Source organism: Erythrolamprus reginae, chromosome 2 (assembly GCF_031021105.1).
Source record: "Erythrolamprus reginae isolate rEryReg1 chromosome 2, rEryReg1.hap1, whole genome shotgun sequence".
NCBI classification, from domain to species: Eukaryota; Metazoa; Chordata; class Lepidosauria; order Squamata; family Dipsadidae; genus Erythrolamprus; species Erythrolamprus reginae.
The window spans coordinates 207,029,691-207,054,318 of NC_091951.1; the positions used below are offsets into that span (position 1 = coordinate 207,029,691).

Here is a 24,628-nt window from a genome sequence, read left to right on the forward strand (position 1 = left end):
GGAAAAAGAAGGAATTCCAGAATAATTAATGGATTTGATTATAGCAGAGATGGGTGGCTGCTAAGAATTGACACTGAATTGATGACACATTGTCAGATCTTCAAAATAGGCTAGGTCAAGAAACATGCTAGAGTGGTTCTTAACCTTTCTAATGCTGCGACCCCTTAATACAGTTCCTCATGTAGGGGTGACCCTCAACCATAAGTCTAGCGCCAATCCTCCCAACAGAGCAGTAAGGGCAGAGGGACACCCCCACTGTAAACGCCTGATTAGTCGGATTGTAAAAATATGTCCCAAGGTGCCAAATAAAAGTTTAGTTTCCTAACACCATGGGAAATTTGTCATTTTCCCTGTGAAATGGTCCTTCGACACCCCCCCCAAAGGGGTCCAGAGCCTCAGGTTTTGAACCACTGAATCATTCCAGGAATGCTACTTTATAACAATAAGATATAGTAACAGAATCTTGAAACCCTGGCCCATCCATGCCAAGCAAAATCATGGCAGATTCTTTGCATGCTTCTTTTTACCTCTGGACTGTATAATTTCTTGTCAATAGCCTTCCTTGATGGCTTTCTCATACTTTCCCTAAAGGGGGCTCTAGATTTCTTTACTCAAATCTCCTTCTGTCTCCAAATGTTGTGGAGTGGGAAAAGATATAGAGTAAGGTGCTTTTATTATCTATTTATTTATTTATTTATTTATTTTATTTTGTCCAATGCACAGTGAGGGTTTTAGTGGGTATATATATATATAATTACACATAGTAAAATACATGATGAAGGTTATAGAGGATATACCCATAGTAAAATATATCTAAGAAAGAATAGAAAAGAAGATATAGTAATAGAACATATCAATGAAAGAATAGAAGAAGAGATATAGGAATAGAAGAAAGGTATAGAAGATATAGGAGAGCAATAGGACAGGGGACAGCAGGCAATCTAGTGCACTTGTACTTGCCCCTTACTGACCTCTTAGGAATCTGGATAGGTCAACGGTAGATAATCTAAGGGTAAAGTGTTGGGGGTTTGGGGATGACACTATGGAGTCCGGTAATGAGTTCCACGCTTCGACAACTCGGTTATTGAAGTCATATTTTTTACAGTCAAGTTTGGAGCAGTTAATATTAAGTTTAAATCTGTTGTGTGCTCTTGTGTTGTTGTGGTTGAAGCTGAAGTAGTCGCCGACAGGCAGGACGTTGCAGCATATGATCTTGTGGGCAATACTTAGATCTTGTTTAAGGCGTCTTAGTTCTAAGCTTTCTAGGCCCAGGATTGAAAGTCTAGTCTCGTAGGGTATTCTGTTTCGAGTGGAGGAGTGAAGGGCTCTTCTGGTGAAGCATCTTTGGACATTTTCAAGGGTGTTAATGTCTGAGATGCGATATGGGTTCCAAACAGATGAGCTGTATTCAAGGATGGGTCTGGCAAAAGTTTTGTAAGCTCTGGTAAGTAGTGTGAGATTGCCAGAGCAGAAGCTACGTAGGATTAGGTTTACAACTCTGGAAGCCTTCTTGGCTATGTTGTTGCAGTGGGCTTTGGCACTTAAATCTTTTGTTATTAGTATACCGAGGTCTTTAACCGAGTGGGGATTATCTGTGATAATTTGATTATTCAGTTCGTGTTTGGAGTTCAGATTCTTTTTCCCAATGTGCAGGACAGAGCATTTGCTAGTTGAGATTTGGAGTTGCCATGTGTTAGACCACTCAGAAACAGAGTTCAGGTCTTTTTGGAGAGCAGTTGTGTTATCGGTGGTGTTGAAGAGTTTTACATCATCGGCGAAGAGGACACAGTTGCTTGTGATGTAATCGCAAAGGTCATTGATGTAGAGAATGAAGAACGTTGGTCCCAGTACACTACCTTGGGGAACACCACTTTTAACTGGGACGGGGGGGTGGATATGGTGGTTCCTATCTAGCTTGCCCTTGGTTTCCTGGGATTATTTGACATTACCCTCCAAATTTTTTTCCCAGTGTTCAAAGAGAATATTCAGTGACAAATAGCTGCTGTATTCAAATTCCTTTTTATCAGATCTGCTTTCCAAGTTTGGTCCCATTCCTCTATAATATCTCTGGGTCATGATTTAGTTGATAGCTCTTAGAGTCACCCTTTTCCCCTATGTACACTCTGTGCAACAAGCTCTTCTGCTAAAATGGATTTTCCAGGGAAAATGTTGGCACGATGTGCAAACCATCCAGCAATGGTTTGTGTCTGATTGCATTGCCCTCCACTTTCCACTTAGCAATATATGTCCAGATCCACAAGTCAGGAGGTCTGTTTGTGTTTCATTTACTAAATTCACATTTTGGAGGGAGGTAAAATGTTATCACTTCCAAAACAAAAAAGGTTACACCTGCAATTTTTGAACAGAAGTTATCCCTGATGAATTTTGGTCCCTCACAACTAGGCCACTCCTGATTCTGGCTCCTTGGCTTTGTCAATTATTCTACTAAAGGAGATGTATCTCCATGCACTTGCCTACACATAATGGCTGTCTTTTATACCCAGTGAAGGGCTACCAAATTTTTTACTACCACACTGTGGGTGTGGCTTATACAGGACACCCTGCATTTTCTTTCAACATATTTCAGTGCAAATAGGGTGCTCTGGGGTGGAGCTCCATTTTCGCTACCCCGCTGTGTCCCCCCCCCCATCCAGGCAGCAGGCCACCCCCTGCTTAAATCATTCTCTTTTTGATTTTGCTGACACTGGCTTGTTTCTTTTTTAATTTTTCAGCTTTTCAAACTAGCAGCTTTCCAGTTTAGTGGACTGCAGCTAACACAATCCCAACCAACACAAATATTTCATTCAGAGCAGGGGTGGGTTCCACTTTCCATACCAGTTTGCATCGTGTCGGAAGTGCGTGTTTTGCTCGCACACACACTTACATCACATCGCAGAAATGAACCCCTGTACATGCGCAGAGGGTTCTTTGCAAGCTGCTTTCAAGGAGTGGCGACTGGAGGATTGGTTTGGGTGAGTGGCCAGATGGCCATCGCTATTGATTTGGCGAGAGGGAGCAAATATCTGCCACTTACATAGGTGAACCAGTCTCAACTGGCGGCAACCTACCACTGATTTAAAATCCAACCCATCTGAAGGTCATAAAATGGAGACAGCTGTGAAAGAGGTTTGCGGGCTGAGCACTGGCTTCCACAGATGCATGGAGGCTGGTATGTCATTGTATTCACATCGGTGCCTCTATGGGAATCATAACTTCTTAAAAAAACCTCTTCTGCAGTACATACTGCATGCAACATTTGTGGGAACTGAAAGAACTTCCATCTCCTAAAATAGGGTGGTGAACACTGAGGAAAGATAATACAGTGGTACCTCTACCTAAGAACGCCTCCACTTACTAGCTTTTCTAAATAAGAACTAGGTGTTCAAGATTTTTTTGCCTCTTCTCAAGAAACATTTTCCACTTACAAACCCGAGCCTCCAAAACTGTAACCGGAAAAGGCAGGGAGGAGCCTCTGTGGGGCCTTCCCAGGAATCTCCTGGGAGAAAACAGGACCTCCGCCCTCCCTGTGATTTCCCCAATCACAGGCATTATTTGCTTTTACATTGATTCCTATGGGAAAAATTGCTTCTTCTTACAAACTTTTCTACTTAAGAACCTAGTCATGGAGCGAATTAAGTTCGTAAGTAGAGGTACCATTGTACTTGAAAAATCAAATCCTTGGCATACCAATCTGGGGGAGTCAAATAATACTTGGGTAGTCCTTGACTTGCAACAGTTCATTTAGTGACCATTTGAAATTACAATGGCCCTGAAAAAAAACATAACTTGAAAGTTTTTCACACTTACAACCATAGCAGCCTCCCCTTGGTCATGTGATCAGATGCTTGTCAATTGACTCATATTTATAACAGTTGCAGTGTCCCGGGGTCATGTGGTCACCTTTTGTGACCTCCTGACCAGCAAAGCAAAGGTCACTTTAACAACCATGTTATTAAACAACCACAGTGATTCACTTAACAACAGTGGCAAGAAAGTTCATACAATGGAGCAAAATTCACTTAACTGAATCGCTTAGCAACATAAATTTTGGGCTCAATTGTAGTTGTAAGACAAGGATGGCCTGTCTTTATTTTCAGCACTTCTGATCCTGAATATACTGCTCAAGAAAATAAAGGGAACACTCAAATAACATATTCTAGATCTGAATGAGTGAAATATTCTCATTGAATACTTTGTTCTGTACAAAGTTGAATGTGCACAACAGCCTGTGAAATTGATTGTCAATCAGTGTTGCTTCCTAAGTGGACAGTTTGATTTCACAGAAGTTTGATTTACTTGGAGTTATATTGTGTTGTTTAAGTGTTCCCTTTATTTTTTGAGCAGTGTATATTCCGATTGCCCTGATCCATACTGGTCTCTATTCTTTGGGGACTGGTCTTGAATTAACAGAGCAGATGCATCTCTCTCTAGAAGGCTTTCTGCAATGATGTGGTAATACCCATTAGAACAATACTCTCTTGCTTATCCCTGCCTGCTGGTTTGCACTCGAAGCATACTTGCAGAAACTGACTAGACAGAACAGCATTTGGGGAGCAGGCTGGAGAGTTACAAGCTACTTGCATTTTTAAAAGTGTTTTTAAACTTATGCAGGTTGGTGTAGACAAAGTGGAAGTGACAGTTCCACAAAATTTGAGAATTATTCTGATATACATTGAAGTTAAATTATTAAAACTAAACAGTATATTTATTTATGTCCAATGAAGAAAATAGAATCATTAGTCACAAATTTAATTTACCTTATGGGGTGATAATACTGCAAAGAACCCACAAGAGTCACAAGATATGGTTATTTATCCATTAAATCAGTGTTTCCCAACCTTGGCAACTTGAAGATATCTGGACTTCAACTCCCACAGTTTGCTGGCTGGGGATTTCTGGGAGTTGAAGTCTAAATATCTTTAGGTTGCCAAGGTTGGGAAACACTGCATTAAATAAATAAATAGTATTTCTATCCAAGAAAAAGATTACAGTATAAACAGTTATCCATTGTACTTTCTGGAAGGCAGCCCTTCCTTCCTTCCTTCCTTCCATCCATCCATCCATCCATCCATCCACCTGTTGTGGTTAGCTCTGGCCCAGCTCCTGCCCCAAGCAATGTGGAGGTGGATGTGGGGAAGATCCACATGCCGCAGGCCTGTTTTGCTTCCCGTAGAATCTGTCTCCTCTGACCAAGGAAGCGTGAGTGACAGGAAGAGGGGAGTTTGGCAGACAGCCCAGGAGGAGATCAATCATCTGTATCATTTCTGGATTCTGAACAAGAATTAATGACACATCCACGCATGCATAGAGTGATGCATAGGAGACAACGACTGAAGGATTATTACAAGAGAAAATGAGGCCACCTGTGGTTGGGTGGGGCTGCTGTAATTAGTGCTACAGATAAAAGTGCAGCCTGGTGTGTTAGCCTCATGGCAGTTTATCTAATTCATTGTTTCGTCAAGATTTTTTTGCTGTTCAGGATTGTGTGTATGGACTCTCTGAACTTTAGAATTGGACTCAATTTCCCAGTTATTGGGTGAGCAATTGGACTGCATTTAACCTGTGCCTTGTGTGTACCAGAAAATCCCTTTGACATTTAAAAAGGGAGCTGTTTCTGTTTTTCTGTTTATAAAAACTTTTGGGTTTTCCTTTTATCGTGTGTTGTGTGTCTTCCTGGACTAATTACTCTGTAATTACGGGCGGTTGAAACACGCAGGCAGAACACCACCCATCTATCATTCTCACCTTTCCTTCTGTTTGTCCGTCCATCAGTGTTGACTATCATGGCTACCTAAAGTAATCGCTACAGGTCGTTTTTTGTCTGTGTGTTTGTTTTGCAATATTTCACTAATGGTTTGTCATTGTCACCTTCCTGGGACTAAGAGAACAGGATTGACCCAAAGACACCCAGCTAGCTTTGTGTCTAAAGCTGGATTAGAACTCACCGTCTCCTGATTTCAAATTTAGTGCCTTAAGCACAACACAAACTGATTCTCTTTCTATATAGTCACTTTATAAAGCAATAAAGATATATTTTTATTGAACACATATTCATTCAAGGAAGCATTTCTATTTCAGGGTTTTTTCATTTCCCATACTTCCTATTATAGTGATGTATTGATGAAATTTTCATTATTCTCTAGCATCATAATATTTTGTCCAATATGTGTTCTGTGAAGGTCAGAGGCACTTGTTGCATTATCGCTAATAAGAAAAGTGCCCTATTGGAAACACTGGGTATTTTAAACAGTTCTACACATGCAAAGAAAGAATCTACTGTCAACAGTAAAGCTATTTTTAAGGGTTTATTTTCCATAGACAGTCACGTAGCATTTGGTGTCCAGTCATCATTTTGAGACATAAGTGGAAAATCCACAAGGTGAATAGAAAAGGGATTTTTTTGCAAATTTATATTTCAAATTTATTCACCGCCATCTCTCTCACAGAGGGGCTCATTGTTGAAATCTGCTTGTTTAGTTATTATTTTATTCCAGTACTGTGAGAGTGGAGTCAGGGGTGGGCTTCAAAATTTTCAGCAACAGGTTCTCTGCCCAGTTTCTGGGTGGGCATGGCCATAGTGGGTGTAGCCTAGCCAGCTTCCTGCACCAAAGCAGGGGGGGCATTTTGCCTTCTCCAGGCACCAGAGGCTTTCTACGGGCCTCTGGGAGAGTGAAAACTGCCTCTTCCGGGCTCCAGAGGCCCTTGAGGTCAGAAATGAGCCCATTTTTGGACTTCTGGAACTTCCAAAAGGCCTGTTTTTCCCCCTCCCCGAGCCTCTGTGAGGGCCTTACACTTACATTGCATCCAAATGGGCTGTGTGTAGATTCCGGGAAGGGAGGGCCAGCCAGGGGTGGGATTTGGTGGTTTGCTGAACCAGCCATAATGTTAGCTACGGATCTTCCTGAAAATGGGCAAACCTATAGCAACCCACCCCCTGACTGCGAACCTATAGCAACCCACCCCCTAAAAGACAGCAAAATGTTTATAATATTAGCAGTAAAATATCAAATTGAAAATATGCATCAGTTGAAGATTCATTTCTCTAATGCAGTGTTTCCCAACCTTGGCCACTTGAAGATATTTGGACTTCAATTCCCAGAATTGGGGAATTCTGGGAGTTGAAGTCCAGATATCTTCAAGTGGCCAAGGTTGGGAAACACTGCTCTAATGGAATGTTTTCCAGTTTATTGTTGGGTGTGCATAATTTTAAGCGCCATAATTCACAGCCAATATTGCCTATCTTGTTTTTACTGACCTGCAATTTTCCAATTCCCTTTTTATTCTTGGCTAAATGTTTCTAGCTTCTTTGTTTCTATAGCCCCTTTTTGTTGGTTTTTTTCAGTGTGGTGATGGTGGGGATATGGGGTAATGCCGTGGTAAGATAGGATTTGCCTTTGAATTCTTTCCAGGTTGTCAATAGCTGCATTTTGTTGAGCTATGTACATTGGCCTTCAGATAAAACCTATCCAGTTTGAAAATAGCAGTTTTAATGCTTCCTTAATACTTAAAATATATATTTTTATTAATGGGATTTTAAAATGGCATTGACAATCTCTCTCTCTTGGCCCAATTCATTCTTTTAGTAGATCATGACACTTATACCCAGCTATATGACTTCAGGCTAAAGTTCCAAGAATATTAAATTCTCAAACGAAAGAAACATTCTTCCTGTCTGTGAGAAAACCTGGATGATTCTTATGGTAATCTTTACCACTTGCTCTGGTTACTAAATATTTTTGCCGTAGCTGCTTCACATTCCATTTCTTACCTACTTTGCTCTTAAAGTGTTATCAGAAGTGTTGCCCTGTAGACAGATACCTTTTTCCTACATGCAAGCATCTGCGGTCATCCTAAAACAGAGGTCTTCAAACTTGGCAACTTTAAGATTTTATGACTTGTGGACTTCAACTCCCAGTATTCTTCAGCCAGCTAAAGTAATTGCATTTTGCTACTTTGTGCCCAACTTTGTGGGATCATTTTCAGTTGTTAACCTGTTTCCAAGACTGTTTGATAGCATCCACAAATTGCAAAAAAAAACAAAACCCCAACCCATCCAGCAATCATTCTTGCCCCCCCAAAAATCAGCTGTTTTTTCTATAGAAGAAAGACTAGGCTTATTTAGGATTTGTTGCTTTAAAAATTCTAGCCGCTGCTAAGACTGTTTTTCCCCCCTAAATGTTTCTGAACATAGTGTTTTTCCATTCAGCATTGACGTTTGCAGGACTGTGATTCCATTTGTTGTCCTCTTTTCCTTTAAACAAAAAAAGGGGGGGCTGAATTTTACATTTGTTTTTCATCCCAATTGGCCCACAAAACATTTCCATGGATTTTAAAATATGTGGCTATTATTTGTAAGATTTCTCCATTAAATTCCAGGATTTGCATAGTGACTCCCAACCCAGACCAAGGGTTACTTTCTCAGACCATTAAGGAGTAATGGTCCTTAATGGAGTAAACACTGCAAGAATGGTTTATCTCACTTGTAAAAAAGACACTTTGAAAAAACACTATTATGTTTTTCCTATTCCTATATGTATTATCTCTTGATCCTTCTGTTACAAATTTACTTCAGGAGATTTTTGGATCAAATGCCACAGGGCTTAACTAATTTCAGTTTACTTACACAATTATTTTGTGACCTTTTCATGTATTTTTTTAATCTGTGTTCTTTCTTAAGTTTCTTTAAGTTTTTAAAAGTTTCTTTTTAATGAAATTGCTGTTCTTGTTTTTCTACCAAGATTGAAGCCTGGTTGGCGTTGGTTGCTTCAGTTTTCTTTCAGTAGTTCTGTGAGTTTAAATGGTTTGCATAGGCCTAGTTGTTATTTATGAATGAACCATTCAGAAGAAGATACTCTGTTTTGTATACCTAGATAGCTGCATTCTTAAGAGCAGCCTTCTCCAGCCTGTTTCAGTTTCCCTGTTATATTGAAACTCAAAGTTTCAGAATTCCCAGCCAGGATAGCCATTGACAGCAACTTGAAAGTATTGTACTTGAACAAGTGAGGTCATTCCGTCTGCTTGCCTTACAATGCTCTGCATTGAAAAATACGAAAGGGACAGGTAATAGACATGGGTGAACACCAGAGTTGATCCAGCCTAATAGAAATAGCTAACTCCAGTGAAGGCAAAAGAAGAACACACACACTTATCTCAGACTCAGTTTGTGATTACATTTGGCATTATCAGTCTGTGGAATTTTGTGCTATGGGCAAACAATTTCCCCAAAGACCAGTCAGCATATATACATGTTTGTCTCTGGATGCAATGTGTTACATTCAAGAGACATGGTCCTCTCATGGAGGGTTTCCCAGACCCTATCCTTTGCTCTGAAGATGAAGGCAGTTGCTAAGGAGATTCTTGTTGCTATGGAGATAGCTATGAGGCACAGCTGATTGGCTGCCGGAGGTGATGAGGTTGCCACTTCGATTATATTCCCCCTTCCCTAGCTGCTGTCTCCCCACCATTACAGTTTCACTTCATTCAGCTTTTGAGAAAGTGGGCTACAGAAAGCAAGCACGGAAGAAGAGTTAGCTAACTTGTGGGGCAGCGGGAAGCTGAAATCAAGGATGAAAAGAGATTGAACTAGTAGGCACAGTGTAGAATTGGGCCCCAGCTGAGATGACATAAGTTATGAACTAGTCACTGGTGTGAATAACAAGCTTCAAGTAGGTGCTGACTCCAAGAAAACAGAAATTGGAGCAAGAGAACTATGTGATGCTAGAATAAGTTTTCCTATTGCCCAGTGATAATTCTGACTTAAGCTCAAAAAGATACAGTTGTAGTGGAAATCCATTCACACAATTCCCATGATATCTGTAGTAGCAGTCACTCTTTCCTGAATACAAACCTGATAACAGGCTAAATTATTTCCTACAGTATGAGAGTGACACTAATGTACTTAATGGGCTACATATAATGGGAATAGACCCATACAAAACCATTTCTACACATTGAAAAGTAGCATACCACAGAAAAGGCTTGGTTAGAATTCTCATAGCATTCATATTTTCTTTGTACATTCAATTCTATTTATTTGCTAGAGGAAAGAATTCCAACAACTTTGTTTTATGAGAACATTAGGAAATACTAGAATTTATTCAATTTATTATTGAATTATACATTCAATAAAACAGTAAAAGGGTTCCTGTAGTGGCCTCCCATTACCCTTTCATAAAAACAGAGAACCACTACAACTCTTTTCCTGCAATTTTCTGAGTAGGTGTTACTTTAATATTTTTTCCTTAGGATTGCACAAATAGCACAATGCTTTCAATCGTGCTATTTAAAGAAAAGTACAGTACAGACATCCCTGGTAATTGCTTCAGAAGATCAGGAAACCAGAACTCTTAGTTTGGAGCTCTTTTTGAAATAATCAAAGACTGTTCGTGAGAGTAGTGGCTGGTAGCTTTGACACAAATCAGTGACAGATATTATCAATTTTATCCGCTGGCAGCCTATCCCACAGAGTGAATGGCTGAGGCTTCTCTATCATTGCACACCAGGCCAATATTTCAGACGGACTCGAGCCAATTGCTGAGCAGTAGGAAAAACCTACAACCAGGAAGAAGAAACTTTGCTTCTTCTTATAGTCATAAGTCATATCAATAATGAGCTTTTAGTCATATTCAGTTAGAAATAATTATATCGCCTGCCCAGATTCTGCAGGGTGACTGAACTTCAACAAGAGCACCCACCCTGGGGAAATCATCCAGATCCTTGTGGAATATGTTGGAATTCTGGGGGCAGACCGTGCTAACAGTTCCCACACTCCTCAGAGGATAATAGTTGTTATAAGTCTAAACCACAACAGGAAATGGCCTGACCATGACAAGGGAATATATTTAAAACTTCTCGGCTTTGAATCACCCTTCCCCGTCCCAGTAGAAAAAATATAGATCCATTATGTTACCTGCCGCATGTCATGGCTGCCATGAAATAGGATAGGCATACAAATCTAATAAATTATTATTAGTAGTAGTAGTAGTAGTAGTAGTAGTAGTAGTAGTATTAGTAGTAGTATTATTAGTATAGATTGGATTGATTTACTACTGTTTCTTTGTATGTGTTGTGAGCCACCCCAAGTCCTCAGAGAGGGGCGGCATACAAATCCAATTAAACTTAAGCTTCTCCTTCTTGGGGAGACTCTCTCATGCTGCAATAAATGGGAGCGGATGTTGATTTTAAATATACATGCTACTAAGAAACAAATACTCTGGCAGCTGCTGCTTTTGTATGTTTAGTTTTGTATAATTTTTGTTGCATTTTATGGTACAATTTCATTGTTCAGATTTATTTGTCAATTTTTCACACAAAAACCAGTAGATAAATATGAACAATAAAATTGTGAGCCACTTCAACTTGAGAAACTTAATTTTGAAACTAATTCTATACATTCCACAAAAACGTGGCATTTCATGTCAGAGTTAGAATTAGACAATCTTGTTCTGATTTTGCATAAATTGAGCTCTCATGTTGGAGAATCAAAATCATCTGAGATTGGATATGGTCCTTGTTGCATTCAAGTTTCCTTTGCCCCCTCATCAAATAACAATTGAGTCAGGAGAGAGCGATATGTGGTAAATATGTGACAGTTTAATTTCAAAAGCTATCTGGAATCAAATGAAACCTTGGACATCCCACTGAGTTGATGAGGAGGCTCAGTCCTCCTTTGGGTGAGCTCACTGCGACAGGTGGTTTCCAGCAAATTCCTCAGGAAATCTGACCTGTGAATTGAACATTTCCCACCACCTCCAAGGTAGTTTGGTAGCATCAGGATTTTATTGATTGACTGACTGACTGACTGACTGATTGATTGATTGAATTTATTTGCTACCCACCTTGTAGCAAATTACTTCCAGCAGCTTCCAGTATTAAAACCTTAAACCTTAACCTTAAAAACCTAACAAATCAATGTCTTTAAAAGAGTAAAAATAGAAATCCCAATCAAGTTATTGTTAAAACATGTGACCAGGGAACAGGATGTGGGAGGGGGAGAGGAGATTGCCTCTTAATCCAACAACCCCCTCCAATGTGATATTCCACTATTAGTTGATGGTGATGTAAAGTTGGCCTTTAATTGAAGTGTATGGAACAATTATACATTACAAGAAGAAGTCAGAATCACACAATTATTTTAAACTGCATTGATTATCACTTGGAGATCTTTTCTCACTTTAATTATTACACCTTTAACAATATTCACAGTTTATACTTTTTCTGGATTTAATAACAATACATAAAACATTTATTTACACAGAGATGGCAGAGGCTGAAATGTAACCTTGGCATTATACTTTTGTATGCTGGCAGATTTTTTTTAAAAAGACTAATACAAAGATGATTTTAAAATTGCTGTCTTTAACATTGACACATCCACAAAAAAGGATGTCTGTAAGAGCTTGAAGAAGCATAATCAGCTTAATTGTGTTAACTATGTTTGATATGGGAAGAGTAAGGAAGCTGTACAGATGTTTTATAATTCAATTCCTAATGCAGCCTTTTATTTGCCTGAATGGTTAGATCAAGGCCCTTTCTCATTGTAGTAAATTGCAGAACAATTAGCATAGATAAATGTCATAAATAATGTTTCCCATGTGTGCCTGTTCATCATTGCTTCCTAGCATATTTTTGGCTTTAGATGTGAATCCCTCCATATTCCTATGGAATGACCTTTGCATTACAAAACTCTTCTCTTTGCTTTCAGAGGGATGGGTAGCAAATAATAGAAAGGAAGTGGAAAATCACAGATGGGGTAACTGTTGATGCAGCAATTTCTCTTATCTGTAACACTTAAATATCAGGGGCGGCTTCCTACTGGTATGGTCTACTCTACCGTTGCGGTAGCAGCCCACCAATTGCATAATTTGCACAAGATGGTTCCAATACCATCTTTGCCGGGCCTTCGTGCACGCCATCTTTTTTCCAATTTTTTTGCTTTTTTTCCCTTCCTCTGCATGTGCACTGTAACAACATTGCAAAGAAAGCATTAACAGTTATTAACATAATCTTGCATAGTTTCTTCTCTGGTGATATTGTACTGCTAACTAGATCATACAAAACATTTGCTAGACCAGTTCTTGAACACAGCTCATCTGTCTAGAAACCGCACTGCATATTGGACATTAATACAGTTGAGAGAGTCTGGAGATATTCCATCCTCTACTTGCAACAGAATACCTTATGCCAGGGATCGGCAAAGTTGGGTCTTCTATGACTTGTGGCCTTCCACCCCCAGAATTCCTGAGCAATCATGCTAGCTCAGGAATTCTGGGAGTTGAAGTCCACATGTCATAGATGAGCCAACTTTGCCTACCCCTGCCTTATACCACCAGACTTGAAACTTTGGACTGAGACAACTTAGAACTATGCCGCCTTCAATCTGACCTAAGCGTAGCACATAAAATTATTTACTACAATATCCTACCTGTGAATGACAACTTCAGCTTCAACCACAACAATACAAGAGCACACAATAGATACAAACTTAAGGTAAACTGCACCAAACTCGATTGAAGGAAATACGACTTCAGCAACAGAGTAGTCAATGCCTGGAATACACTACCTGACTCTGTGGTTTCTTCCCCAACCCCCCAAAACTTTAACCTTAGACTATCTACTGTTGGCCTCACCCCATTCCTTAGATGTCTGTAAGGGGAGTGCATAAGCGCACCATTGTGCCTACTGTCCATGTCCTATTGTTCCCCTCTATCCATTTCACATATTAATTACCATGTTTATACCTATATCTGTTACCTAATACATGTTTGAAAAAATAAATTAAATAAAAATAAACTCTTCTCTAGGTTTCATGGATTGTTGTTAGCCAGATTCCCTTAATCTGAAAATATGGTCCTATATATTCTAGATCAGTGATGGCGAACCTTTTTTTGCTTGGGTGCCCACATCCCTTATACAATCCCTTCCCCCCAGACACATGTTTATACAACTTCCTCCCCCCCGCTCCGTCCTTCCCCCATACATACTCACAGACCTCACTGAAGCCTCCGGAACCTATGGATGGTGGAAAATGGGCACAATGGGCCTACTGGAAGTTGGTTTCTGAACTTTCAAAAGGCCTGTTGTGCCATTTTTCACCTTCCCCATGCTTCAGGAGGCTCTCCTGAAGCCTGGAGAAGGCAAAAATAGCCTCCCCACCACCCTCCAGAAGGCTGAAACACCTTATGTGCCCTCAGATATGGCTCCGCGTGCCACCTGTGTCATCCATCCATAGGTTCGCCATCATGGCTCTAGATGTATGGCATTTCATTATTCTAGTTCTCTTTTACCCAACTTGGGATGCTCTATTTTTGTTGCAATTCCTGTCATCCTCAGCCAATGGGCATGTTGTTTCAGGATGATGGCTATAGTAGCCCAACACTCCCAAAGAATAAGGTCAGAGAGGGCTATTAGCTGGATTCTGACCAGGGAATGGTACATTATTAAAAAGACGGAGGCCTTTCTCCCTCCTCCTTTCTTCTGTGGTCTCTGGAAAGCTAGCCAGGCAAGCTTGCATCATTGTATTAATAATGTTCAAAAGACCAGTCTGTCTCAACACCTCCCTAGAATGAGATTCACTCAAACAGTATGTCTGGTCTTTAAGAACCATGTTTTAAATGCACTGTTTTCTTTATTTTCTTATCTCACAAATAAGTTAAAATGTTATTCATTCCTGTACCAGGTCACCTTTTTAGATTGCCATTATGTTCTTCCTGGTGAAGGGTAACATTTTGATCTCACAAATGTTCCTTAAGGAAAGACAGAACGAGTTTAAACTGGAAAACTGAGCAGGATTGTCACATGGAGAATCCTGACAGGGGAAGAAGTTGGTTGCCCTAGAATAAAAAAACAGCGGGATTTTGAATTAAGATTCTCAAGGGTTATTATTATTATTATTATTATTATTATTATTATTATTATTATTATTATCATCATCATCATTATTCTCCATTGAGCCATCTTGCCCTTAATCAAGGGCAGTTGGAGCGTTACGGAAAGCCTTTCCATGGCTTAGAAGGTAACTTTTCACTTTCATTCTTCCTGAGGCTGGCTGCTGTGATGGAGAGGCATGTTTCAGCTAATAAGCCTAGTTGATGACTCACCTCAGCTCTCCTGCCAGGGAGCAGCATCCGGGAGTTTTCTCAAGGACAAAGGGTTTTTTTAAAAGAGAACAATATCAAGCATCAAACTGAAAGCAAATTTGTTCATTTATCCCATATACTTTCTCTTTTGATACAACTTTGGAAAGCAGAATTTTAATGCCAAACTCCTGAATAACATTGGATAAAAAAATTGTTCTGATGCAGTTACCAGATATTGTGTCCCCCCCCCCTCAAAAAACCCAACAACATAGAAATCTTAGGATATTTTCATGCTTAGAACTCACATTGCTAAGTGTGAAGAAGATCTGTCACTGTGCTCAACTCCAAAACTGCTCTGTGTTGATTATTATTATTTCCACCCACACCAAGCAAGTTCAAATTCCTCCTCTTTCTCCGACTTTTTTAGGAGGTTCTCACATTGAAAATCTTCAGCTGTTTAGACTTCGAGTTAGCTCTGACCTGGGAATGGTCTTCCATTTTAAATGTGCATTTAGATTTTTATAATAAAAGCTTTGGAGAAAAATACTAAAAGATCATCGCAGTTTTTCCAGGACAGAATGGGATGAGATGGAATAATTCAACACCTTTGGGGCATGGTTCTTTACAAGAAATATCATTACAGAGTATCCATAGTGCAATCTTGGATACAATAGTGCAACTTTGTGGCCTCATTATTAACCCAGAAAATTGGGCCGAGAAGCCCATGGTTTAATTAAGCTGCGTCCAGACACTGCCAGAATGCTAGAATTTAGTTGAGCCAATGGGAATTTCAACAGTATTTGCCCTCATTTTGCCTACATTTTGGCAGGGAAAAGAAAAATAAAACGCAGGAGAGGATGTGGGCTTGGCAAACTCAAGGATTCAGACAGGAAAGGCAATGAACAAAAAGTACCTTCAAAAGATAGAGAATGACGACAATTTCTTGCAAACCACAGAGAAAAGCAAAATGTTGTACCAGTAAGGAGGACGAAAGAGAATACTAGGCTACATCCAACCCAAGTTGCATATGAAAGAATCAGAGAAATGACAAAATGAGCAAGTATGGAAGGAAAGAACTACCTGAGAGCTATGCAAAATGATCTTTATGAACAAAGGCTAAATTTGAGAGCAGCAGAGGTTTGTAAGCCACTGGCAGCTTTTGGTCAGATTGGCCCAAAAAATACTTAATGAATGAGCAGAAATTCCACAGGTAGAATATATTGAAGATTAATGAAGAGCTGAAACAGACATTTTAGGAAATCCAACTTTTTGCTACTAGCTTCTTCCACTCTTAACTCTTTATCAAATAATTATTTATCTCAATAAAATTCATTCACAATAAGCCATGTCTTAATGAGTTATTGGAGTTATGAGGATGAAACGGCCTTTTGGGCTGTTTGCCTTCACTTTCAGCAAGGAAGAAGCCAGAGATTATGTCACCCAGGATGAAAAACAGGTATTACTTCATAATATACAAAGAAAGGAAAGCAAATCCTCCTTATTCATTGAAAGTTATTTCTCAATTCAATAATTGCATTTACAAATCACTGATTTTTTAGTGTTTTTAAACAAAGTTGTCATAAAAGCATTGATTGTGGGATTAGGAAGAAGAACTGAATACCTTTTTTGGCTCATTTTGATGAATGCATGTGAAACGTTACTGGTCTGGCTGGTTTCTTACCATTCCCGCTTGATCAGACATGGATGGTGCTTGCATATACAGTAGTCGCAAATGCTTTAATTTGTCAAGAGCTACTGCAAACTCAACTCCTCTTTGTCTAATTTAGGGCTAGGCTGCAAAAATCAAGAGCACCACAAGAGGGTAGGAAAGAGTTTATAGAAACATCCAAACATAGAAGATTGGCGGCAGAAAAAGACCTCATGGTCCATCTAGTCTGCCCTTATACTATTTCCTGTATTTTATCTTAGGATGGATATATGTTTATCCCAGGCATGTTTAAATTCAGTTATTGTGGATTTACCAACCACGTCTGCTGGAACTTTGTTCCAAGCATCTACTACACTTTCAGTAAAATAATATTTTCTCATGTTGCTTCTGATCTTTCCCCCAACTAACCTCAGATTGTGCCTCCTTGTTCTTGTGGTCACTTTCCTATTAAAAACACTTCTCTCCTGAACCTTATTTAACCCTTTAACATATTTAAATGTTTTGGACACGTCTCTCCTTTCCCTTCTGTCCTCCAGATTATACAGATTAAGTTCATTAAGTCTTTCCTGATAAGTTTTGTGTTTAAGACCTTCCACCATTTTTGTAGCCCGTCTTTGGACCCGTTATGTTTTCTGTTATCTTATTGCTCCTTTTTATTGGCCCCCTGCATCCTGGCAACCAAGATGTTGTTTGAGCCTCAAGGTTATATGAGCTGATTCACAAATACATACAATAGGGGTGAAGGCAGAAGTGCTCATGAGTAAATAATGTAATTACATTCATAATAAGATTGGTTTTAATGGGAATGAATTTGTAGTGAAATTGACACTTGTGGAGACCTTTGTTTAACACTGAGACATACTTATGTTAAATTTCTTTTAAATAGCTATCGCTGTGATGGTGAACCTATGGCACGCGTGCCACTGGTGGTATGTGGAGCCATATCTGAGGGCATGCGAAGCATTGCCCTATGTCAGTGTTTCCCAACCTTGGCAACTTGAAGCTATTTGGACTTAAACTCCCAGAATTCCCCAGCCAGCATTCACTGGCTGGGGAATTCTGGGAGTTGAAGTCCAAATAGCTTCAAGTTGCCAAGGTTGGGAAACACTGCCCTATGTCAGCTCCAGTGTGCATGTGCATGCCAGCAATTGATTTTTGGCATTCCGGAGGGCAGGAGAGGCCATTTTTGCCCTTCCCAGGCTTCAGGAAAGCCTCTGGAGCCTATGGAGGACACAAAACACACACAGTCGGCCTACCGGAAGTGTGGAAAGGAACTTCTGGTAAGCCCGTTGGGTGGTTTTTCTTCCTCCCCAGGCTTCAGGAAAGCTGCCTGTAGCCTGGGAAGAGTGAAAAACCACCCAATTGGCCTACTGGAAGTCCGTAGGCTTCAATAAGGCCTGCACGCATGCGCAGGGGAAGGCAGAGTGGGGTCTTGTGTGTGCATGTGTGGGGTGAAGAGCATTGCATTATGGGTGTGTGCATTCATGCTATCGTGTGCGCATGTGCCCTTTTGGCATCTGAGCAAAAAAAGGTTTGCCATCACTGAGCTATGGTATTACATTTGGATAAAATCTCAAGACTTTTAAAAAAAATAAAGGCATGTTTTTGATATGTAATTAAATTCAAATTGGAAAATAGTGTATTTTAAGAACATTACCTGTTTTTCCTAGTCGTTTATAATAATGTACAATTTTCCTAATATGATGCCTTGCAAATATTTTAGATTAACCAATTGCAATACCAAGTCAGTTTAGCCATGTGTGTTGTATATAAAGATGATGGGAATCATAGTCCAAAGGTTATGAAAATCTATTCTATAACAATATATCCAAAATCTTCATTGGGATATTAACCAAAGTCATAAACTAACACGAGGCCTCAAAATGCACCAGCTATTTTCTACTTTTAGTTCTATTACACCAATCATATCTGGTGTGTAATCTAGGCACCCTACATTCATGATTCCTCCACAGATGTAGTCATGGTTCTGGGGCTACTGTTCAAATTCATCTTGGGGTGGCAGTTGTATCCATTCCTTGATCAGGAATTCTACTCCAGTTGCTCAATTCCGGATTATCCCATATCTGGATTACTGCAAAGTGCTCTACACGGGGTCCCCCTCAGAATCTACATCTAGTCAGGAATGCAGCACTAAGGGCAGGTATGTATAGATCTCACTACACCCATGTAGCACTTCTCTGTGAACTGTGTGGTATGATACTATACTACAGTGGTACCTCTACTTACGAATTTAATTTGTTCCATGACCAGGTTCCTAAGTAGAAAAGTTTGTAAGAAGCAGCAATTTTTCCCATAGGAATCAATGTAAAAGCAAATAATGTGTGCGATTGGGGAAACCACAGGGAGGGTGGAGGCCCTGTTTCCTCCCAGGAGATTCCTAGAGAGGCCCCAATGAGGCTTCTCTCTGCCTTTTCCAGCCCTGTTTCCTCCCAGGAGATTCCTAGAGAGGCCCCACAGAGGCTTCTCCCTGCCTTTTCTGGTTACAGTTTTGGAGGCTCAGGTTTGTAAGTGGAAAATGGTTCTTGAAAAGAGGTAAAAAAATATTGAACACCCGGTTCTTATCTAGAAAAATGTGTAAATAGAGGCGTTCTTAGGTAGAGGTACCACTGTATATGATAACACTGTACTATATACTGTATTGTACTACACTACATTACACTATATTATATTAGTGGACTTTCAGGTGCAATTGAAGATTCTGGTTATTAGCTTCAAAGTCCTTAATGGGACAGGGCCTACTTCCTTCGTTAGGCTCTAGACTAAAATCAAGGAGAGTTCTAGTCCTGCCTTTAAATATGAAAGCTGGCTTGGTGACTTTGGATCAGTCACTCTCTTTCTCAGCCCAATTTACCCCACAGGGTGGTTACTGTGAGGAAAATAAGAGGAAGGTGTGTTGGATATGTTTGCCACTTTGAGTTATTTGTAAAACTAATAAAGATGGGATATAAATAAAATAAATGTGGGACGGTCAATAGACAGTTACGGTAACTCTGTCCAACTGAACAGTGGAAATCTGTCAGGATAGTTGTCCCGTAGGTCCTATTTCTCATGCAATGTCATGTTACAGGAGGGCCAGGAAATGTGCCTTCTTTGTCAGGTGGCACACGGAACCATATCTGCTGGCATGGAAGCTGTTGCCCTAGCTCAGCTCCAATGTGCATGTGTGTGCCGGCCAGCTGATTTTTGACTCACACAGAGGCTCTGGAAGGGTGTTTTTGGCTTCCAGAGAGCCTCTGGGGGGATGGGGGAGGGTATTTTTACCCTCCCCTGGCTCCAAGGAAACATTTGGAACCTGGGGAGGGTGAAACATGGGCCTACTGGGCCCACCAGAAGTTGGGAAACAGGCCAATTCTGGCCTTCAGAGGGCCTCTAGGAGGGCTGGGGAAGCTGTTTTTGCCCTCCAGAGGGCACTCGCACATGCACGATAGCATGAACAGACACTCTTTCGGCACCTGGGGGGAAAAGATTCACCATCATTGCCCTATGGAGTGCCCAACAATGTATATATCACTCAATGTATATCTGGTGGAAAACTTAGTTTTCCACCAGATACTGGGTTAGGAGGCTGTGGGAGGGCATCTGGATGGATTGTCTCATTTACTGCATTGCCGCTGGTGTACTTTATTATATTGTTATTGTTTTTAGTGTTATTATTGTTTTGATACAACTCTGCCTTGAATCATTTGGGATTGTTCTCTGCCCTGAGTAATTTGGGATGGGAGTTATAGAATGCTTATTTGTTAGGCATGAAGTTGGGAAAATTCATCTTCAAGTGTGTTGAGAATTGCATAAATACATTCATTAAAATGTGAGCATTCTCATGATTGGATAAATAAATAATTATATGTCTAGAGAAGTAATATTTTTACACCTGAGGCAATTTGCAACTGCAGGCACACATGGCACTTGTAGATGCAGAAAAATCTGGGTCTGAATGTGTAAGACATGCAGGCATAAATACAGTATCCATAAATTGTAATAGAAATTTTTTGAGAACTTCATACTGTTAAAGAAAGCCATTTTTGGCAGCATTCGGTTGAGGAACCCTTGCATGTTAGTAGAATTCCCAGGCTACAGAGTGTTCCAGCGTGCACTGAACTCTCACAGATTCAAAGTATAGCATGTATGTTTTATTAATGTGCTTTGACTCACCAGTACCAGCTTGTAGCCATTCTTCTATTAAGTCTGTCTCCATGCCCATGTACCTCGAAGCTAAGTGTCACTTTATCCTCATTCATGAGGTTGCTTCTGTACATGATTGCTTATTCAAGAAGAAGTATACGGTCATGCGCTTCCATTCTTACCAGGGCATGGACAGAAAATATATATTAATTATTTCATTTTCTTTTTGTGTGTCTCTAATAGTTCAAAAGAATGCTGAACCGTGAATTAACCCACCTCTCTGAAATGAGCCGTTCTGGAAACCAGGTGTCTGAGTACATTTCCAACACCTTTTTAGGTGAGTGTTTTTAACATTGCCACAAACCAACTGCACCTATAACCAATGTATATATATATTTTAAAATATTATGCAATAGTAGTATCAGCGTCTATTCTAAATTATTTTTCAATCAAATACAATCAGCCAGTTTGCTAAAAAAGAAAATATTCTTTTTAGGGTTCACAAGTTTTTGTACAGCATGGCAGAACAGGATATATAAAGAACGTAATTGGCATTAATCTTTCTTCTCAGTTGCTAAAAGTGATACAGTTTGACTCTCACAGTTTCGTAATCTGTTTCCCAAGAAAAAAAATCATATGAATAAATAAGTTAAATAAGAAATTGCATCAATACCTGATTCTGAAATAACATAAACCTATTTATGAGTAAAAGTTCTGGTAAAGGTTCTATAAAGATTCAACTTTTTGTTGAATAAATGTAAATGTTATTTTTTTTAAAAATCCATTGCATTTTAAAAATTGTAGTCCAGTTTTCATAATTAAAGCAAATCTAACCTTCCAAAGCATGAATGTAATTACTGTATATTATATTATATTATATTATATTATATTATATTATATTATATTATATTATATTATATTATATTATATTATATTATATTATAGAATAGAATAGAATAGAATAGAATAGAACTCTTTATTGGCCAAGTGTGATTGGACACACAAGGAATTTGTCTTGGTGCATATGCTCTCAGTGCACATAAAAGAAAAAGATACATTTGTCAAGAATCATGTGGTACAACACTTAACGATTGTCATATTGTTATAAACACTGATATTCTATATAACAATATTGTCATATTGTTATAAACACTGATGGCAATGTCTATAGTTCTTTAACATTGATAATTTATCTGGAGTATAATAAGAAAAACATAATTACTAAATCGTATACGTTCTTCCACATCTAACAATGATTGATTCTCTGGAACCTATCTGCCTCTCATTCTGGGTTGTTATTATATTATTTCCTTAGAGTTAAGCCAAAATAGGGGTTTGGTTCCATAAATTGCTTCTTTGTGCATATCCCCAAAGCCCTCCATCTCAGAGGCTGGGAGGAACAGTTTGGACAAGGACAAAAATATTCACCGTGGGAGGAAAAGATGGTCCCTAACCCCAGTGCATTTTTTTTTCCTCGTGACTCATCCTATGCAAATGTGACTGAGGTTGCGTGTTCCAATGCACGTCCCATCGAAAGTAATATCATGAGAACAGAGAACATCTACAGGCAGGTGTGCTTCTGTGACGCGCTCCGCAGTATGTGAAGTGCTGTAGACGAGGAGCATCCCAAGTGCTGAGGTAGCACAGTTGCCTTGGCAACAGGGAGATTCCCACTCCTCCCTTCACCAGCTTAAACTGAGGGCAAAGATTTGGCTTTGTTTGCCCTTATTGACGTCATCTTACAGCCAAATCTGATTGGCTGAAGTCATTTGAAAAGAAGAAATCCTACTGAGGGGAAAAAAACGAGCAGAGACTAACTGCAAACTGTTACTACGGTAGAATCCTTCCTCTCCCACTGCTAAGCAGTATTGGGGGAGAAATAAATAGCATCAGGCATATTCGTGTGATGAAGGCCAAACAGACATAGCTCTTCCCCAGCCTCTTTGTGTACTTATGAGCACAGCGATTTCCCTCCAATTTCCAGGAGGAATTAAATTCAAATTCTTCTGCTCTGTACCCCTCTCTCAGAATGCTAATCACTGGGTATTAGGCAAGAAGGAAGAATGTGCTCCCAGGTTTCTCCCTCCCCTTTCAACCTGCTCTCCTAACAACCTGCTAAGTAAATGTTTGATAAGATAGCAGAAATACACAGGTGTTTGGGTACTTGGATAACAGGGTTCCCTCCCAAGCGCACTTGTGTAAATCATATCAGCATCACTAGGAAATTTGAGGTTGGGGCTGAAACTGGCTGGGATTTCTGGAAGGCACTACATGGAGGAAGGGTGTAGTAGGCATAATGTAAATGTTAGAATTAGAAAGGGATGGTGGTTCCTTGTGGTCTCTGCTTGATATCAGATAATCTGAATCTGCAACACAATTTTCAGTTTCCAATTTGTATTTGATACATAATTATGTCCACGAATTCAAATCCCTGGATTTCACAGTAGGATCATTCCATGATTTTTTTCATTCAGAGACAAGCAATCTGGAACAGGTTTTCCCCACTCAGATTAGTGGGGCTTACTGTCATATAAATGAGCATAAGGATGCTGCCTGTAGCTTCATTCTTGAACATATTTACTTGAGAGCAACTCTGCAAGTAAACCTAACAAGGTATAGAATTAGCCTGTCAGGATGTTTTATCCTCTTATGCACAGATTATTGTACTGTATTCACAAATCGAAGCAGGTTGTTCTCCTCCAATCTCCATAAATATGTGTAAACATTGTGCTTATATAAAAATGAAATAACTACCGCATTTGTGTGCTGAACCATTCATGATTACCTTAGTGTTTGCAGAATCGGAGGCCTTGTTGTGTATGTGTCCCCTAAGAACTGTAGGCTTCCTGAATCAGACAGGATAGCTAACAACTTCAGTCATCTGAAACAAACTCCTGGGTGCCTCCTGTCCACTGCGCTCTCCAGAAAGCAGGCCTCCCATTGACGTCAGCGGATGCAAATACCCAGCCCTAAGCAAATGTTGATGCAAACTACCACTTCAATGGAGGCCTTGTGTGAGAGCTGGAACATGGGCTGAAAACGGAGGCCAAGTATTGGTTGAGTAAGGGCCAGAATTCACCCTCCCTGCTTCTCCTGAGCAGCTGTGGCATGGTCTGCCAAGGTCATGTGATGAGACAGAGCCAGGTCACAGTGGTGCAAAAGAGGTGAAAAAGAGATAGTGAAATCATATTATTGAGCTTAGCCCGTTGACTTCACATACACACACAGACCTCATCCCTTGAGAGATTTTCCCAATAAAGAATTGCTGTGGAGAGAGGAGTTTTCAGATAATGAACAGATGGGGAAGACCCATACCAGTGTAGCTAGCTTGGCCCCATGCATTGGGGCTTTGGAACTGTTTTTATCTTGGCAGAAGAAGTTGTGTTTGGTAGGACAGCCTGGGAACTAACTGCCTGAGTACTTGGATTTCATTCTTGGCTGTGGCACCAAGGCAGAACTGAGTGATTGGTAGGAAATGGCCAAAGCGACTAGTTGTTTGTGGCTGAGGGTTAGAAGCAGAGCTTGTTGGTTGAGGTGAGGTGAGGAAAGGAAAGTAGTCAGAACTCCTAAATTTATTCCCACCTTTTTCTTTTAAATTTGCCTCAGCCATAAAAGATACACATGCAAAGATGTTCACTTGCCTCAGACTCATGAGGTGCCCTGAAGATGATAGAATTCCATAATACTGAGGCAGCCTATTCTTCCAGATTCCCAGGCAAACCCTTGAATCTGCTTGATC

At 39.9% G+C, this 24,628-nt stretch overlaps 1 protein-coding gene across 6 annotated transcripts in view; it reads left to right on the forward strand.

Moving 5' to 3' along the window:
- PDE4A (phosphodiesterase 4A) overlaps positions 1 to 24,628 on the forward strand; it is a 358,167-nt gene that overhangs the window by 310,583 nt on the left and 22,956 nt on the right. For all 6 annotated transcript variants that reach the window (XM_070741477.1, XM_070741478.1, XM_070741480.1 and 3 more), the window contains one exon: positions 21,133 to 21,226. In XM_070741477.1, coding sequence (XP_070597578.1) covers positions 21,133 to 21,226 — 94 coding nt within the window. The remainder of the gene's footprint in view (positions 1 to 21,132; positions 21,227 to 24,628) is intronic.